Here is an 18,969-nt window from a genome sequence, read left to right as displayed (position 1 = left end):
GACACGTGAGCTCCCTCAAAATGAAGGAAACTCAACTGAATTGCAAGCATATACACATGGGAGATTCGGTTGACTAGTAGACATACTTGTTGTTGACAGGATTCGTGTGAACTTACCCATGCTTCCTGTCATAGTGGCTCACTTAAAGAAAAAAAATTGTGCAAATCTCGCATACTGTAGGAGTTGTAAAGTCGTTGAATGGAGGTATACACGAGGACAAAAGAAGGCACATTGGACACACAGGCGCTGCTAACAACAATTATCTTTAATTCCTTTGCCAAGCCAAACAAAACTATGTTCAGAGGACAATGTCACAGATCATGTGACTCTCGTTACAATAACAAAAAAAAAAGGGGGGGAGGGGGGAACCAAGCAGAGCACTCAAAAGAGCTTGGAAAAGTCAGATGGTCGTGGCATGTGCAGAAAATTTAATTCTTTGTCAGCCAAGGTTCACGAAGTTTTACTGATGCATGCATCACCAAAGTAGTTAATTTTCTTGGATTCATTTATCAGGCAAGTGACTTCACATTTGTTTATGCCTATGATAACTCTTTTATTGAAAAGGGCTCTGCACCAACATCTCTGACAATGTATTGCAAGAAAACCATCAGGTGTCGTTTTATTGCTATGCTCACCAAGCTGTTCATTTGTGCAACATCCTGTTTGCTCGTTGTAATATTGTTTACAGGACATTTGGATACGATACATGACACGCCTTTTGCACACATTTTTTTGTTTTTTGCTTCTTTTGACAGCAGCCTTCAAATTCATTGTGGGATCTATTTTCTTTACACATTGCCCAGTTTACTGCATACTGAAAAAACAACTTGAACATTGCCTCGTGCAGCCAGTTTCTTTAAGTTCGGACATATCTTCTGGATGTAGGGAATAACTGCTACATCTTAATGCAATAGCATTAAGGGCCCCGTGTCGCAGAAAATCCGCCGTCGGCATCCAGAGTCGGCCATCTTTTCGCAAAACATCATTCTGAACCACACATACCCAACTGCTCTCCAATCACCAAAGTTGCTCATACATTGTCTTTCATAGTTTGCAAAGTTATACCTCGAAATTTTGAGAATGACAGCCCACAAACAAATGTCATGAAAAGAAACTCTGACAGCACATACCTTTTATGTTACATCCACTCACACTGAAATAAAAGTGCGAAATAGCAGATCGGCCTATGCAAGAGGCTGTGTTTCTATCAGAAAGCTCGCCTTCATGCATAGCATTTGCCACCGGCGTTTCCCAGTAAACATTACGGGTACATAAGCTGCAGTTGCCGGGAAGCATGAAAAGCAGTCTGGGATCTTTGAATGTTATCGGGATCTACTCTTAAAGGCGAAGCTTATGCGTCCTCCAGATCTTTTCTCCTCAAATATAGGGGCAAGCTTGTAGTAGGAGTCGTAGTGTGTCTAACACAAAAGGTTGCCCTGCTTTTGATAAGAAAAATGTAGCAGTTTGGATTCCCATCATCCACCAGGTAAAGTTGCACGAGGCAATGTTCAATTTGTTTCCTCAGCACTCACTAAACTGGGCAGTTTGTGTAAAATAACGGATCCCCTAAAGAATGTGAAGAGTGGGCATCAAAAAAGGCACATAAAAAAATTGTTGAGTGCAAAATTGAGTTGAGTGTATACCGTTGTCCTGTAACAGTGATTGCAACGATCAAATGGGACACTGCATAGCAATTGGGCTAATAAAATTTTTCCCAGTGTTTTTTTTTTTTTTTCTTTTCGGTACAATGCCGAAGATGTGGGTGAACCCCTTATCGATGAAACCAAGTCGTAGGCGGAAACAGATGTGAAGTCACTCACCTAATCATTGAAGCCCATAAAAATTAACTATTTCATTGACACGTACACGTGTCGGTAGAGCTTCCCTAACTTGACATGCCACGACAGTTTAACTTTTCCGAGTTCCTTTGGGTGATCTATTTTTTTTTTCTTTTATTGCAAAGTGATCCATGTGATCTGTGACGTAATTCACTGAAAGTAGTTTTGTTTGGCTCAGGGAAGAAATTTAAGATCATTGTTGTTAATAGCATCTGTGCATTCAATGTGCCTTATTTTGTCCTCATGTTTTTCTGGGCTCAACCATCTTTAGTCGAGATGTACCAACAAGCTCACATCACCAACCTTGTAGGAACCGGTTTAAATGAATCTTCCATTGGTTTTCTTGAGTGGGCATTTGTAAGGGGGTGTAGAGCACACAGCCAAGTTGGACACATTTTAACCTGGAAACGCTTCACTCAACCTAAACGAGTGGCTAACGAACGTGCAGATGCCATGCATGACGATATTGGAATGATGACAACAGCACAATGACACAGTGATGACAATCAAATGAAAACAATGCAGTGACAATGGCATGAGAGCGACAGCATGTTCGTGTTGCAGCTGACATATGCACTTCCTTGCATCACTCGCGATGCCAAACCACCTCTGTTTGCACTATATGCAATGATGGTTCGCTCTATGTCCCATAACGGCCTATTCTGCAATTATGCAAGACTGCCACCTGCAAAATGGGGGGAAGCAAGCAAAGAAAGCTTTGCTTTAAAGTGTGGTTTTCATTCTTTATCTGGGAGACAAATGGCAGTATTTTCAGGTGTTTAAGTGTATGATGGCTGCGTTTGTAGTAATGTGGACAAACAGGGAGGCGAGACAACATACAGGCTTCTTGCCTCAACCACCTGCCCCTGCTATTGCGTAATGCACAGACTATAGTGAAAAAAGACAGTAGAGAGGACGACAGGACATGCGCTAGGCTTTCAAGTGGTTCACACTGCACATGGCAAACACATACCAAGGAGGAGAGAGCAAACCTGCACTGCGGGCCTTAAAAGTTTACAGGACATAAGCTACACATTTGTGGTCTTTTAAGGCATGGTGCTTCTAATTTAATGGAACACTAAAGTCACAAAAAGCACAACACTCCAAAAAGTTGAATTCGAGGCTACGTGGGTTCAGGTTTGCCTTATTTTGTAATCCCGTGTTCCATAAACCTTAGAGGTTGACCGTATGGAAACCCTCTAGGGCAAAGAGTGATATGACGACAAAGTGACTGGCATCTGCAGGCCTTACCACATGTGGCATCAGGATAAGGTCAGCAACTAAATGCTGCCACTTTTCACAATAAGACCTACTGGGAAATATTGAAGGGGCTGCCAAGGTGAGATAATATGGCTGAACAGGTGGTGGGATGAATAACTGAAAGGACGAAATAAGGGTTATTGAAAACGAGGCAGCAAAGAGTGATTGCATCAAACGCAAGTTTGGAAAGTTAAAGGGGGAGAGCTTGCATGACGATTCTTTTGAGAATGTATGAAGATTAAGTTCATGGGGGTGTGAAATCAAGGTAAGCAATGGTTCATTGAAGCTCTGGAATGGAATTACTTAAGTATTGGAGTTCCTTACTTGCTACTATCTTGTCTTTCATTCTACATATTCAGATAAGCCAAAGGCATTTTAAGTTGACCAATGCCCAACATGCTATCATTACCCGTCATCCTGTCCAGTTGTTCTTAACGTGGTGGTCAGACAAGAACAAACAAACACTTTATGAAGGACCTTTCAGTGTGAGCAGTGCAAGCATAGATATTTGGTATTTTAGACACATGCAGTGTGTGGAACAAACTGATTTTGTATAGACGCTTAACATAGCAAAGCTATGATGAGGCTATGGGAGACTCCACAATTGTGGCACCCAAATAACCTGGCTATGTGGGATTTTTAAATATGCACATTAGTCTAGTGCATACACACTTTTGCATTCTTTCTCATTGAAATATAGCAGCTGCAGCTGGGAATAATTAAGCCCAAAACCCACACATTTGAAGGCAGAAAAAGAGAAACTTTCATGGTTCCTAGAAAGGTTAGCCTAGCAACAGGTTTGGCATGCCGTTCCAGGTTAGGTGGCGAGGGGTGAAAGTTAAACAAATTATGCAGAGTGTTTCATAAACAGGAGTGTCAGGTGTACATCCCTCTTCCTCCTAAGCCGCTGGTGTATCTCTGCTCAAATTTTAATTTGCATGAAGTTCAGTTTAATACCACATTTTCGGGCTCTACTTGCTCCCCCTCCCCCCGTATACACTAGTTTTATTCACAATAAATCCAAAGTCGATGTCGTCTGCAGTGATGCCACTCAAAACTTCAAGAACCTTAATTTGGAAGTTACAGCCAAAATGGACCTGTAGGTGGATTTTTGTTCATTATGTTTATAAAGTTCGAAGCAGCCACCATTTTGGGACAAGGTGGTTTCATTTCAAATAACAAGACTGTGTAGGCTTAAAGGGCTTTATTCTCGATACAAAAAAGTTACACCGATCACAACTCGCCAGTTTCAGGATCTTAAATATTTCGCGTGTTGAGAAAGAACATAGCTGACTTGTTTGTACTTGTTATTTTGCTGCAAGTTCTAGCCGATACTCCAGCAAGACAGGCAAATTTAATGTCGCTTTGAGCAAGTGTACTTCGCTGTTGTCGTTCACTGGTGATCATATGGAAAAGTTTAGCGACACTTGCTGGAGTAATACACTTTCCAGTGAGTGTGCGCATCAGAACTCGCTTCCCAGCATTGAAGTGCGTAGCGTCGGTAGTGGTGCTTCAAAAAAAAATATTAAATTTATGGTCGGCATTAATTGTGAAAACACTTTTTTTTGTGCGATTTCAAATGTCGTAAGCATCCTCGTTCCATTTGCAATGAAAACTGCCAATAGAAGCCAGCAGGACTTGGCCACTATCAGCACTTTGTTTCTAAACACGCAGTGCATCACTAGCATGTTAGGTGCAATGCCATCTTGTCCCCACTTCTGACGGCTGATGATGATATCTTGCCATTGTTCTTTAAAAGTAAATAATATATATCATGCATCGGCTGATTAATCACTGGCACTGTCATCAATTCCAAACGACACTTTCCTCATGCAGCAGTGCACTGCGAAGTAACACTTGCTCAGAGTGTCGGGTATTACATGGTCATCTACATTTTCTGCAGCTGTCTGCCTCTTGCATGCCTTCCTGTCCCTTGAATCTGCAGTCAATAGTCAAACATCATGAAAGTGCTGAAGATACTGTTTTAAAGATCAAAGCAAGCCAACACATCGTTTTCTATGCTTAACAGCAAAAAAGGTGGTCCGACTGATATTAGAGGGGCTGTGAACAACTTTTTATCTAAGTGGAAAAAGGCACTTAAAGTGAAAATAGGCTATTTCAGAAATACTTTGCTGCAGAAAGTACTTCAATGCATTTAGCAGAAGCGGAGTTATTGGCAATCAAACACGGCCTCCGCTGTGCTCCCGTTCCTTGTCAATGCCTTGCGTTGTAAAGGCTACGGGGGAGTGGGGCGTGCCCACAATGCTCCGCCTTCTAAGTGTCAACGTGGCGTGCAGTTCAAATTTAATTTTGGATTTTAACATAGACTTACGATTTTAAAGCCTACGAATCGCTAAACATAAGCCAAATGTGGTTGCCCTCAACGAGCTGCAGTACGCTTTCGTGATGGCACCCTGTGGCAGCCGCGGTATCTACATTGCATAGCCGACTGCAGCTACCAATAGCAGCCATGTATGGGAATCTGCTTTATTAAGAAATAAAGCATTCAGAAGAGAGTGAGCAGCAGGCTCCTGTTTGAAAAGAGAGTGTTTGAGAAAAAGGCGACTTTGTGCTACGCTCGCGGTCTCCACGCACTGCGTACGACAGCAAAACTTGGCCGAGATGTTCACAGCAGTGTATGCTACCAACGAACTACAGGATTTGTCTGTAAAGTAATGAGACTGGGTCTGGTAAAAATAATTTATTGATCCGATTGGTACATATCATCAAAACGTTTCAATGTAGTCCCCTTGGGCATTGATACACCGCTGACAAAGTGATTCCCATGCTGCAAAGACTCCCTGGAAGTCAGTTGCTGCAAGCTCTTTCAGAGACTCTGTGACAGCGCATTGGATGGCGGGAACATCGTCAAAACGGTGACCTTTCAGGTTTCTCTTCAGCTTTGGCAACAGGAAAAAGTCTGCTGGGCTTATATCGGAACTGTACGGTGGCTGCGGCAAGGTTGCAACCCCTATCCAAGCCAGCTAGGCAGTCGCAACGAAGGCGGTGTGGGCTGGAGCATTGTTGTGGTGTAGCTTACAGCGATCGGCAATCCCCAGTCGTATTCATTTGACAGCTCTGTGAAGACGCTCAAGGACTTCTTTGTAGAACACGGTGTTGATGATTCATCCCAAAGGTACAAATTCTTTATGGACCAATCCACGCTAGTCGAAAAAGACAATAAACATTGTATTTACCTTAGATTTCAACATTCTCACTTTCTTGGGGTGCGGAGAGTTTGCCATGTGCCACTCCAAACTTTGGCATTTGGTTTCAGGGTCATACTGCAACACCCATGATTAGTCGTCTGTTATTACTCCGTCTAAAAAATCCTTTTCACTTTCTCACTTCACCAACATCTTACACGAAATGTCAACTCATCGTTGTTTTTGTTCATCACTCAACACTTTTGGTTCGAACAAACCTTTTACATGTTCAAATTTTCAGAAATAATTTTGTGAACCACTGTTTCGGAACCATTTGTTCTTGCAACTCCAGCATGTGGTAATTAAAATTTTTTATTCATTTTTAGCACACTTTTGTTGGGTAACATCGGTAATGGCAGCTTTTACCAAAACTTCTTTTTTTTTTTTGCCATGAAAACCTGGGACCATCAAATCTTGCCAGAAATGTGATGTGCAGTTCTTGCCTTTTGTTTTCAAGATTTAGCTGCTTTGTCAAGTATTTTGAGAATGGTAGCCTGCATAGCCCTCGCTACCTCTGGCTTGAGTCTCGTAAACCTCTCTTGCACTTGTTCAAAGAACTTAAGGTCCAACAGACTAGCACAGTTCATGGTATAGGAACCCTTGTCATCTGCGCCAAAGCTGCTTCTCTTGGTTCTGAAAGTGCAAAAAGATTCAAATTACATACAAAAATCAATTAAGTTAGTCACTTTTATTACTGCATAACCAAGCATTCTAATACGGTCGAACCTCAATGTAGTGAATCATCCGATATAACATCGTAAATCTAAAATGCTTCTTGCAGATATCAGTGTGTAGCAAATTATACGAGAATCATCAACAAGCTTACGACAATTACCAACTATAACAAAGTTACTTTTGTGTTCAATGCCACTTCGTTACAAGGTCTGACTCTTATCTTTTACTGCTTTTTGATTGTAGATGCCTTTATGCCATAAAAAAATCTATCTAATATCTTTGGCTTCATATGTCATGCAACCTTTGGTCTCTAATTTCAGTACTCTTTTCTGCAGCTGACGTAAAAAGATGTTCATTTGGAGTAGGCAGTTCAGTGCTGAAAACAACTATACAGTCAAACGCCTTTATAATGAAGTGCTTGGGACCTCTGAAATCGTTCATGACACAGGTCACTTTGTTGCAAAGGTCGCACATCACATACCTCGCAATAGAACTGGGCCAAAATTACTTTTTCATTTTGAAGGTCATTTCACTGCAGAGGGGCTAGACTGTAATTCCTTTTCATTTAGTTCCATCATTCTTACCTGTTAGTTTGATTCCATGAGATAAAAGCTAAAATCACTGGTACAGAACTTAGCTCTGGCTTAATTGTTCGATGATCTTAGTTCTTGCCACCAGTCCAGTTTTCATCCAGACAAAAAGTGCAACAGACACTTTACAGGTACTAAAGAACTATTGGGCATGCGGACATATTGTTTTGAAATGCACTTGTGGTTTCTTTACAACTAAGGCTCACTTTTATTTTACTAGTGCCTGGTACTGTTGTATACTACTTGCAGCACGCATGAATGAAAAAAGTGTCTGCAGCAGACAATTCACCCTGTCTCCCATCTAAATGCTGCAAATTGGCTAATGAAGAGCTGAGCTTGCCTAGGAGGTACACAAAACGTAGTCAAGTGCCTCTAGAACAAAATGACCTGTACAACGAAGGAATATTTCTGTCCCTGTTCTATTTTGATCTGTGCAATGGGAACCTTATCAGCAAAGTGAACTGTATAACGAATGATTTCGGAGGCCCTAAGCACCTTGCTATAAAACTTTCAGTAGACTGCAGCTTTCTTGAACATGACTGGAGACAAGTACAACTCCCAAAGAGGATGTCAAGTTAAAAACATCATGAGCAATGCCACTTTTACACTGTTGAACCATCATGCTGGGTCTACCTGTGCTGTGTCCGCAGTATCTAGAACATGCACTCCAGACTTCGTGTGGCGATTGCGTCCTCGGATGCCGCAGTGGCGGGTGGAACCGGATACGTGGGGCAGTGATTGTGTGCCAATAATGATTGGTTTACACGGAATGTGCATAAAGAAAATTCAACGACGAGTAACAGTGATGCATTGGGATAAGTTTCGGGAATCACTGATAGATTTCAGAAATTCTTCCTGCTCTATAGACCGTTTTTTCGTAGGCGCTGCCATATTGTGAACGCAGTGGCGCCACCTATGAGCAGTGCCATACTGGCTTGGGTGAGAGCGGTCTTTTGCATGGCAGGTATACGCTCGGCGGTAGGTTCTGGCATTTGTTTTCGCAGTCGTGCGGTCTGTTTAGTATGACGTGCGTCTTCTACGTGGTATATGGTTCTATGAGACGTGCTGAAGTGGTTTAAGACGTGATGGCCAGAATTTCTGCTGGCGTTGAGGTGGGCGGAACACGCAACGCGATGTGTGCACGCATATTTGAGCCGACAATCAGCCGCGGAGATCAATTGTGTATTAATGAATGTTCCAATCACTGATGTGACTTTGTTGCAGTATTATCCTCTATTTCAAAGCTGCGGCTTAGGAGCCATGAAACATACGCGACGATCGTAACAATGTGGGTACCGTTCTGCTACGATAGGAGCTGTGATGCTATACTTTGACAAGCGTTCGAACTGTTCGCTGCAGGTTACATTGCGCGACTACTTGGTTTGATGGATGAGGTTTCTGCCCCTGAATAAAATAGTTTTGGCAAGTAATAGCAGCATACCTTACAGTCTGAATTAAGCTTGTCCAGCAAAGGGACTGTTTACGAACTGCGTGAGCGTCCTAAGAAGTGGTAAGTGCTGTATTACAGATATCTTTGTTCTATATACCGCATGGTCCAAGCATACGGCATCAGCGGTTGTATGTTTATAAACGTTGTGCGGCGTGACTATGCGAGGTCATATTGCATCGTTAGCCCGTTTTCTCTTGCTTTTTCGAGAAAGAGGATGATAACCGAATTTTTTTTCTGATTGTTTTCGTTCCGTTCTATACGATGCACTCACACGTATTACGGAAATTTTGTCCTCAAAAATAGGCATTGTATTCTTTTTATGCGATCCCTCCCATATATTATGGATGTATACAGGCCAAAAAGGCAATGCCGAAGCGCACAGCTTACATTTGTATCGTGCTCGTTCACCAACCGCAGTGATCGCTGTGTAGAGCAGCGCCATCGGCCTCATGCAGGAAGGGCTAGCGTAGACATGCGGTAATTTGAAGCCTACTAGAGCTGAAATGCGCGAGAACGATGTCATTGCATCACAAATATTTGATAGCGCCTACCGTTTAGATGTTTCGTGATTGCCTTAGGTTGGCTGTGCCGAGCATGCGCTCTTATGCTTTATGTTTTACTCCCTACGCCAAGCGATCAGATAGTGAGCAGATTTACCATGTCAAGCTGCTAATACAGAGACACCGGTTTTCTTTGTTGAATTAATACTGATATAAGCAAAATAGTCCACAACACATGCACACACCGCGACTGATAAAGCGCGTCACATTTTCGCTCCCCCAAGAGATATTTCCGCCTACTGTAGTTGCCGATACACCGAAAGGCTTCCTTGACGACCTTATATGAACGGACATGGCGTAAATTTCACAAAGTACCATCTAAAACATCTCGAAATGGTTCTGCAGCAGTGCCGCGCCGGATCGCCCAAGCCAGAGAGAAGGAAAGGCTCTCCGCACGCCCTATCCTTCTCGCCCGATGAAAAGGTCTATAAGAACTACTCCAGAGTGACACCACTACAACCACAGTTGACGAGGAACAACCTCAACCGGACCTCATTCTTTTGCAACTTTGGGCAAAGCGATGTCAGGCAGAAGTGTATGCATCAGGGAATCCCAATGTACCAGGTAGCTGTGCACTTGCTAACCATATAGCGGCGAAGGTACGTCGGCACGAAAAGCAACTTTCTCAATGACGATGGTACTAGAATCTTGGATGTGGCACTGGAAACAGAGCACTCTGGCATACGTTTCGGTCAATGGAACGTGGTCATAAGCAACCTGACCCTGCAACAAACATTAGGTTAGCGATGCAGAGTATGCCACATGAATTTGCACAACATGCTGCTGGAGAATTTTTCCCAAAGTATGATCACATGTCATCTATAAACTGCCCCGAAATTGACGAGACTAACCCAACTGCCAAATCCGAAATATCCAGCCCTTTGGGCATGGCTGAACTAATAGCAGCAATTGAAACTTCAAAGAAACAAACAACACCTGGTCCCCGTGGTATTCCTTGTGAGGTTTTCCAGAACATGGAAGGAACAGCACTTGATGCACTTCTTCAGGCTATTAGTAAAGTATGGGAGACGTAATGTTCCATCTGATTGGAACCATTCAGTTGTCTTGATTCTGAATACAGAAAAAGTCACCAAATAACCTGCAGGCATTACACCCAATTTCACTAATTCAAACTGTCTGCAAGCTCACTGAACAGATGCTGGCCACACGTTTCCTGGAGCTTGACAGTCATGATAAATATCTTCCTGCTCAAATTGGATTTCATTCTTGCTTGGGAACTGAAGACAGACTTTCTACCTTGTCAGACGATGTTTTAGAAGTTTCACCACACAGTCACGCTGTATGCACGGTTGTAGCAACAGACATAATGAAAGCTTATGACAATACAGTATAGGCCATGAAATCATTATTGCCAACCATCAAACTGGGACTTCCACCGTGGGTCATGAGATTTAGCTACTCATTTCTTCAGAATCACACTTTTGCAATTAGAGTAGATGGAAGGCAAGGGTGCCTCTTATTGAACAGAGGAGTCCCACAAGGTTCCGCTTTGGCTCCTCTTCTCTTCAACATTGCTTTAATACGTCTAGCCTGTCAACTACACCAGATTCCAGACGTGAAGCTGTTAATCTATATGGATGATGTCACTTTGTAGTCTGCACATAAAGATGTCTCTAGACAAATTCCACAGCTTCAAGAAGCCCTTGATGTTCAGCACAACTATGCTCGGCAATTGGGATTGGACATTTTCGCCCAAAAATCAAGCTATGTCGTGGTGGCCAACAAGGCAGGATACAAAAGGATCACGCAACACCCTTTTACATTTGGACTTGGTGCAGTGACAATCTCTGAGGCTTCTGAGGTCCGCATACTGGGTCTCGATATGCACACTGGTACCGTAAAATCAGAGAGTTCGACAAAAACAGTTAATCTTATTCGTCACATTGCAGCAAAGGCAGCTGGAGCTCGTACTGACGAAGCTCGACAGGTGGTACTGTGCAGTCTTGCAGCCACAAATTTTATATCAGGCACAATTTCAATGGCTGACTTTGGTACAGTTGGCACAGTTCGAGACAATTAACCACGATGCTATGCGCACAATCACAGCACTACCCCACATCACTCCGATACCAACCTTACAGGAACATGCCCAGCTCAACACAAATGCAGAGCTTATTATGCAACATGAAAAAGCCTGTGAAATCAAAAAGAACTTGTTCTGGCTGTCGCTGCATTGCATGCTCATTTTCATGGCAGCTCTTGGTTTGACAATCAGCCCTATCCAATGACTCCCTGGGAATTCACCAGCATCGCAACTAATAAGCCAAAGAAGTTACGATGCAGCAATACAACAGGTATTATTGACGAACACAATATCATTGATGCATCATGTGGTAACACCTGCAAACTCTATACGGATGCTGCTATTTTACCAGATGATGGGAGGACATCATTCCTCAGTACTATGCATAATTTCATCAGTGGCCACCGGCATTATTTATCTTCGGCAGCCAGCGCTCTAGTAATGGAACTTCAAGCTATCCAAGGAAGCTGTGCAAGATGCTGCATCTAAGCTGCCTACAATTTAGTGGCTATTTAAGAAATCAACAAGGTTTACAAGGCAATGGAAATCTGCGAGACGATACAAACTATGAATAGCGAAACAGCTACTTGTGCCAAGGTACAGTGGATTCAAAGCCATGCTGCGAACCCTCACAACATTGCTGCGGACCAGCAGGCACACTGCCCTTCTAATCCAGATCTTCCGTTTATTCCCTTCCTACCCCAGCTCCTAAACTCACTCCCAGCCCGCAAAATTTTCTCCGGCCGGACATGTGCGCTCTTATCTCACCGTGTGCCTGCTCCCTCCCCCTTCACCTTACTGGGGCGGAGGAAGCTGTGCTTAGGAGGCTTCGGGCCAGGGTGGCCCTTACACCGGGTGTGATCTCAGCATGGAACTGGTCACACTTACCACTGGGTGCTATGTGTCCAGAATGCTCAGCCCTAGTGATGGAGGCAGATGCATACCACTTAATATGAGCATGTCCAACCTTACAATCGGAACTCTCGCATCTCCTACTGCAAGCCGGCCTCCGCTACAGTGTCACAACCAACTATGACTGCTGGATACATAACAGATTTCACAAAACACTGCTTCAATTCATACACAACACAGGCCTCACAGCCTGTGTTGCCTCACAACATTTCATCTTACTGCATGGTGTTGTTGCATGAACATATAAATGCTGCTCAAGCTATCAATACTGTTACAGCTCTTTTTTGTCTTTGATTGCTGGTGCTACAACGTACACAGACATAGACACATGAATGAGATGTGCATGTTTGGCACAAAGTTTCAACACCTTTAGAACTATGTACCATTTGCTTTTGCACAATGACATGCTCTGCACTATAAGCAAAAGGACAAGGTCAAGCTAAAACAGTGCCAGTAGATTACTAAGCCCTGACAGCATATTGACACGAGTACTGTGCATCACCACAAAGGGTACACACTACTTGACAATATCACGCCTTCAAAAAACAAATACAAGAAATTAGAAAACAGCCTCATTAAATCGTATATCTCAGCTTAAGAACATTTGTGTGCTTTTTTTGTCTAGTGTTACCTATGCCATCATGCAGTTTCACATATTTTCTGGTGTGAACAAATACATTGCACGTGTTATTCAAGTGCAAGATTGGAGCGCAGTGCTCGGCTGAAGCAATAACTGTGCGCAAAATGACTCAGTATTACATACCTAGCATTAGTGCACTTCATCGATGCTGCTGAAGGTCTGTAGCTGTCGTCGAGCAGCACTAAATTGTTGACCTCCGCTTCTTCTGTCTGATCAGCATCCCCAAATAATTTCCTCTGCACTGATGTTGACGAGGCTTGAGCCTGAAGTCCCCACAGCGAAGCAGAAGCGTCAGAGGATCGTTTGGGTGTTGCTTGAGGCAGGGATAACTCACAGCTGTCGGTCTGCACACCTGTTGAGGACAGGGGTCAAACACCAAAGTTCACCTGTGTGGCTGCAGTAATGTAGTGCGATATCACACAGAAAGCACTTGCTGTATATCAGAACTCAGGTGCCCTTTGAAACACATACCCATTTACTTTCCTCATGTCTGAGCAGTTCTTGCTTAATTTCATCTCGTCTCCTCCCATTATGTTTCTTTTTTTTACCCTGGTGTAGGGTAGACGGTGTGTCTAGGACTGGGTGACCTCTCTATCTCCCCACTTCTCCCTATCGCCTAAACAGTAATTCGCATGACATATGTCATGTACCCACATCATTTTTAAGCAACAGGTTGCTTTGGCTCATCCCCCCCTCCCCCCACTTTAGGGTTCCTCAGTTTCTGGCCAGTTTTTTTTACAGGAAAAGTTAACGCCAACAATAGCCGACACTAACATTGAGGGCCCCAATGGCAGCACAATACATAACACCAGGGCAAGAACATTTCCAAACAAATTATCGCTGTATTTTCATGGCATGTTTTCAGAGCAATGCATGAGTCACACATCTTGCAAACATATTACTACTTGAACAAAGAGAAGCACATAATTACACATAATGAATTGTCACGTTACATAGATGATGTTGCAGTCATACAAATGCATTCGTGAAAGTACCAGTGCAATGGCTTATAGACCCTTTTCATGCTTACAAACAGAGTTCTCAGAAGACTTCCGGTTAAGCCCTCAGTAGCGGCATATGTTACAATAGCCTATAAACTTATAGGACCCTCCAGCTGGCACCAGTTTTGCTGCAGAGTTGGAACATTTGACAGGTGAATTGTAGTGTTAAGTGCAACAAAAAAAGCCCCTACATGAGCTTGATGTTCGGCGCACGTTCCTTATATCTGAAAACGCCAAGAATATGTGCCTGGAGTATACTATGCGACAAAATACTTCTTTTTTCCTGGCTAACTGGACTGTCGAAAATGGCTGACCGGAAGTTTCCTGGGGTCATGAACGCACTGCTGCCACATCGCGGATGCAAAAGGTCTATATACAGGGTGATCATTTTTCATTCTTATGGAAATTTTAAAAATATTCTCTCACAGATAACATAATTTTAGTCCTCAATCTCGATTTTTCAGAGGCGATCATTACTTGCAAAAGAAATAGAAGTACAGATTCAACTAAATAATAAATGTCCACCGATTGTCTTTTCAATTCATTGCTTGGCACATATAGCAATTTACAAATTGTAGGCTAGTGAATGAGCAGTGTGTTTCCACTTGGAATGAATTTGGAGACTTATTCCAGTTTGGAAATATGTGCCATCAAACTTGCCATACTGTTTCTAACAAAACACTCCTTCATGGATTAAACTACAAAAGTAACTGGAATGCCCATGTATTCTAATGCACGCTATGGAAAATTTATCGAAACTGGTGCTATCCTGGAAAGGCATTTCAAGTGGACACGCCTTGCAAGGTTATTGGCTACAATTAATTCACTGCAATATATGTCATAAAGTAATCAATGTGGAAGTAAATAAGTGGATGTTTGTTTCAATTTCTCATGTTCTTTGAATAATCCAGCTCAAGAACTACAATTTTAGCTGCAACAGGCTATCGTTAACCATTTTATAAAACTAAAATATCACCCTCTATAACCCTTGTGTGCTGACAAAGTATGCCACCTCTGTTCTGTGTAACAAAAAAAATGACTTCGTACATATGATCGGTACATATTCCAGCTCGGATGTATATATCTAAAGCATACAGATCTGTTAATGGACTAGTGAAATATATTTAAGCATTCTTTGATTAGCTTTATTTTCTTTTAATTGAGCCACTTGGTAAGAGCCAGTACATGTGTGCCGATTATCAGTCAAGCTTCTAGAATTGGCATGTTCCACTATGATTACTGCATAAAGCTCGTCAAATAAAACTACATCAAACCACCTTTGTATAGCATCAAATAGGCATTACCAATAAAAAAAAACCTTAGCTTGAAATTGATTTGAGCATGTGCATTTCATGTACGTGAACAGGGCTGAATACCCAGGAGAAAAACGAACTGAAGAAAGCATGGAGATTTAATGAATGCTATTGCGAGTTTGAGTCATGTTTTGAGGCAGCAACACGTATTGCTACAAAAAGGAAGTGCACACATGTACATACATATGTAATACGTGCCTAGATATGACGCTAAATTCGACAGAATTGCCTGTCTGGTTGGGAAATTGATTAGGACTTCAGACTGACTCCAACTAAATAATCATATCATCTTATCATATCACTAGACCATCAGATCATATGTACCGATTTGGTTGGAGTCAGTCTCAAGTCCTAGTGCCTAGATATGTATGCGGCCCAACAAAGCATTGTATGCAGAAGGACACTTCCAAAGGTATCAACTCAACGTTAGTTCTATTGGAACTTTTCTATAGATGAGATGTATATATATTTTAACATGAAAGGCCACCCATTGCAGCAGTGTGGCAGCCCATGCTCACCAGAGCTGTGGTGCCGTGGTGTCTGGGTAGCAGCTGTGCGCAGGATTGCGAGGGTTTGCGTGCCAGCCTCGGATGCCGAAGGAAGGCTGCACTCGTCCCGTGTCGTCTGGGTGCCAACTGCGCACAGCAGTGGTGCTCGGCTACGTGTGCGCGTCTCGCCCTGCAAAGATATCGACACCACTAAAATCGGTCATTGCATTCAGATATGACGTCGTGACACTTAATGTTTGTGATGCTTCAGGAGCACTGCTCCATGGCGCAGGCACGGGCTGCAAGTAAAAAATATAGGTGCATGAAGTGCATGCAGCGTTCTTCCACTTATCACTGAATCATAGAGACATTGCTGCAGTTCCTGCACAATCCACCTAGGTACAATAGTTTTTTTTTTTTAATCCTTTTTATTCCCGTATGCTTTGTGGCATATTCTAACAACAAAGAAAATCACTTCCTTAATCACTAATTTTCGCGCATGAGCATGCCATTGGTAGCTTGCATTCGTTGCGGTAACAAAAGTGACGGTACTTCAAGTGCAGTGCACGATGGTACAGTTTAGTATTGGTTCAATCGACATAGTTCCTGCTGCCTGATTAAATGAATCGGCTGTGGTTTAGCTCTGGTTAAACCTGGTTGAAATGCGAAAGCTAGCCTTTCGGCTACGCAGTTTAGCGGAGGCAAACCTGGTGGCATAGGAGGGTACTTATAACCATTAGACACACTGTACAAAGGAATCTTCTGTCCTCTCAGACTAGAGTTACAAGTATTGCACACCTTGGCAGCTTCTATAGTCACTTCAGTCCAATCTGGGAAGGCTTCACGAAGAGTCACATACATGTTTTCACTCACCGTTTGCAAATCCCGCTTATGCCACAGTCGATTACATACACAACACACACTTCCAAACGAGTTCTCGGTGAAGCGGCGACGGAATCCGCGTGTAGCTGATGCAAACTGAGCCACTCGTTCGATGTTGTCACTTATTTGCACAGGTTCTTCAGTAGAAACACACACATTTTTCCTCCTCCGCTTTGCAAGACGTTCGGCCCGTTGTTCTTCTGTTTCCTGGGCACGTCGTCGTCTCTGAGTTTCATTCCGTCTAGCACGACTACACTCACCTTCTAAAGTGGCTCGCTTAGCTGCTTCGGCTTCTCGTCGTTTTCGCAATCGTTCTGCTCGTTGTTCCTCTGTTTCCTGGGCACGTCGCAACCGCTTTCTCTCATTCTTCCTAGCTTGCTTAGCTTTCGCCTTAGAATTTAACTGCTCCGAAGCAGTAGAGCAACTAGATTCAGATATAGACTCTTCGTCGGTAACTTTCATGGCGAGACTGGTCAACCAACGCGTAGCGCACCGCTGTATATTCCAGGGAAGCCGGCTCGGGGGCCACAGCACACGCGACGGCCGGCTCCCTTCTAGCTGCGGTGAGGAATAAGCTGACGTCACGCGTCGTCATAGCAACGGAGAGAGCTATAGCTGACGTCACACCACCTGCTAAGCGCAGCGCCGGCTGCAGGGGAGGGCCACGGCATACGCGACGAGCGGTTAGACCTGGCGTATTGCTATGTGGTATTGCTTTCGCAATAAAAAAGAAAGCTGCGCGCACGACACGGCTGGTAGGGCAGTAGCAAAAGTTACTCGTTTAGCTCATTCACTAAACAAAAGAAATCGGTGGTAATTGAAGAACGTTGCAGGCGATACAGTTTCATTTTGTGTGAATCCACATACCTTAATTTACTGGTGCCTGAATTAACAAATGAGACAAAAACACAGTGCGCGCACGAGGCAACCGATACTGCAAAGTAAGTGGTACTCGGCTAACACATTCACTACTAAACCGGGCATGAAACTGAGCATGAAAATGCCGCACTTACCGCCCTGTTTGGAACGAAGAGCGTTGGTAGTGCACCCGGGCGCAGCAAAGGCCTCAGCACAGTGCTCATTTCCTGTAGCACCCGCGGGTCGTGGATATAATCCTCCGGCGCGAAGTGGCGACTACAAACGCGCGCATACTTCTGCGTGGCCGGACGGCCAATGCATTGCAACCAGGCAAGGCGCTGCGCTTCATGTACGGGCAGCCTATGGAGAAAGGGCCCTGGCCGATCACTGGGCTTGCAACCGATAACAGAGCATCGACTATGTTTCGACATTTGTACGGGCACGAGACTAACGGTATGATAAGTCGGTGCCACATGAACACTGAAGTAGACGCGAGAGGACGAAAGCATAGAGAAAGATTTCTCTATGATGAAAGAGCCTGATCAGGCGCTGGAACGCGGTAAAACATGGCATAGTTTCGATACCTGCCCACGTGACTGCACGACCGTGGGAACAAGCAGACGAAAAGGAAGTACATTCGCCCGCAAAATATTCTTCTTCTTCGTGATTTGGGAGACGGAAAGTGCGCTTAATTCTGCAGCCCATATGGAAGCACGGCGCAGAACACACACACACACACGGAATATTGCGGGGTGCGCGAGCTCGTGGCGAAACGACCCTCCTCCCCCGCTAGCGGGGAACCCCTGGTCTCGAGACCAACGCCTGCACGCACGCGCGTTCCTCCGAGACTGCAAGCGTGCATGCTTCCGCGCTTCCTCCTTGCGCGCCGGCGATATCCGAATGCAGCCGCAAGCTGCCCTCTTCACCTCGCGGCTGCATTCGGATATCGCCGGCGCGCAAGGAGGAACCGCGGAAACATGCACGCTTGCAGTCTCGGAGGAACGCGCGTGCGTGCAGGCGTTGGTCTCGACACCAGGGGTTCCCCGCTAGCAGGGGAGGAGGCTAGGGTCGTTTCGCCACGCGCTCGCGCACCCTGCAATATTTTGTGGGCGAGTGCACATCGGTTTTGCTTCGGTGCGAAGTAAAACTAAAAAAAAAAACACGCAGACATTCAGTTTGTGGGTTTTATTATTTCTCTAAACCTCAATTCTCGAAATCACGTGCCACAACGAGCTACGCCACACTGCGGACA

General features: G+C 44.0%; 1 protein-coding gene across 3 annotated transcripts; it reads right to left on the bottom strand.

The window, feature by feature from the left end:
• Positions 1–5,784: 5,784 nt before the first annotated feature.
• LOC142585219 (uncharacterized) lies at positions 5,785–18,626 on the bottom strand. 3 transcript variants are annotated; one of them, XM_075695802.1, is made up of 5 exons: positions 18,302–18,626; positions 17,873–18,077; positions 16,008–16,167; positions 13,299–13,527; positions 5,785–6,937 (listed from the first exon to the last, which is right to left on the bottom strand). In XM_075695802.1, the coding sequence occupies exons 1-5, from the start codon at positions 18,352–18,354 to the stop codon at positions 6,757–6,759; spliced, it is 828 nt and encodes a 275-aa protein (XP_075551917.1). In that variant the 5' UTR covers positions 18,355–18,626; the 3' UTR covers positions 5,785–6,756. The 3 variants fall into 3 exon arrangements, with proteins under 3 accessions (XP_075551917.1, XP_075551916.1, XP_075551915.1); XM_075695801.1 differs by having other exon boundaries at positions 17,873–18,621; XM_075695800.1 differs by lacking the exons at positions 17,873–18,077; positions 18,302–18,626 and adding an exon at positions 16,851–17,844.
• Between the last annotated feature and the right edge of the window lie 343 nt (positions 18,627–18,969).

Source organism: Dermacentor variabilis, chromosome 6 (assembly GCF_050947875.1).
Source record: "Dermacentor variabilis isolate Ectoservices chromosome 6, ASM5094787v1, whole genome shotgun sequence".
In the NCBI taxonomy this organism is placed as follows: domain Eukaryota; kingdom Metazoa; phylum Arthropoda; class Arachnida; order Ixodida; family Ixodidae; genus Dermacentor; species Dermacentor variabilis.
This window is presented reverse-complemented; position numbering and strand designations above follow the sequence as displayed.

Coding starts and splice junctions, on each gene's coding strand:
- LOC142585219 (XM_075695800.1), bottom strand. CDS start 17,321: ATGAAAGTTACCGACGAAGAGTCTATATCTGAATCTAGTTGCTCTACT. Junction 13,528..16,007: donor ACCACGGCACCACAGCTCTG/GTGAGCATGGGC, acceptor TGTCCTCAACAG/GTGTGCAGACCGACAGCTGT. Junction 6,938..13,298: donor ATGAAGTGCACTAATGCTAG/GTATGTAATACT, acceptor TTGCACTTTCAG/AACCAAGAGAAGCAGCTTTG.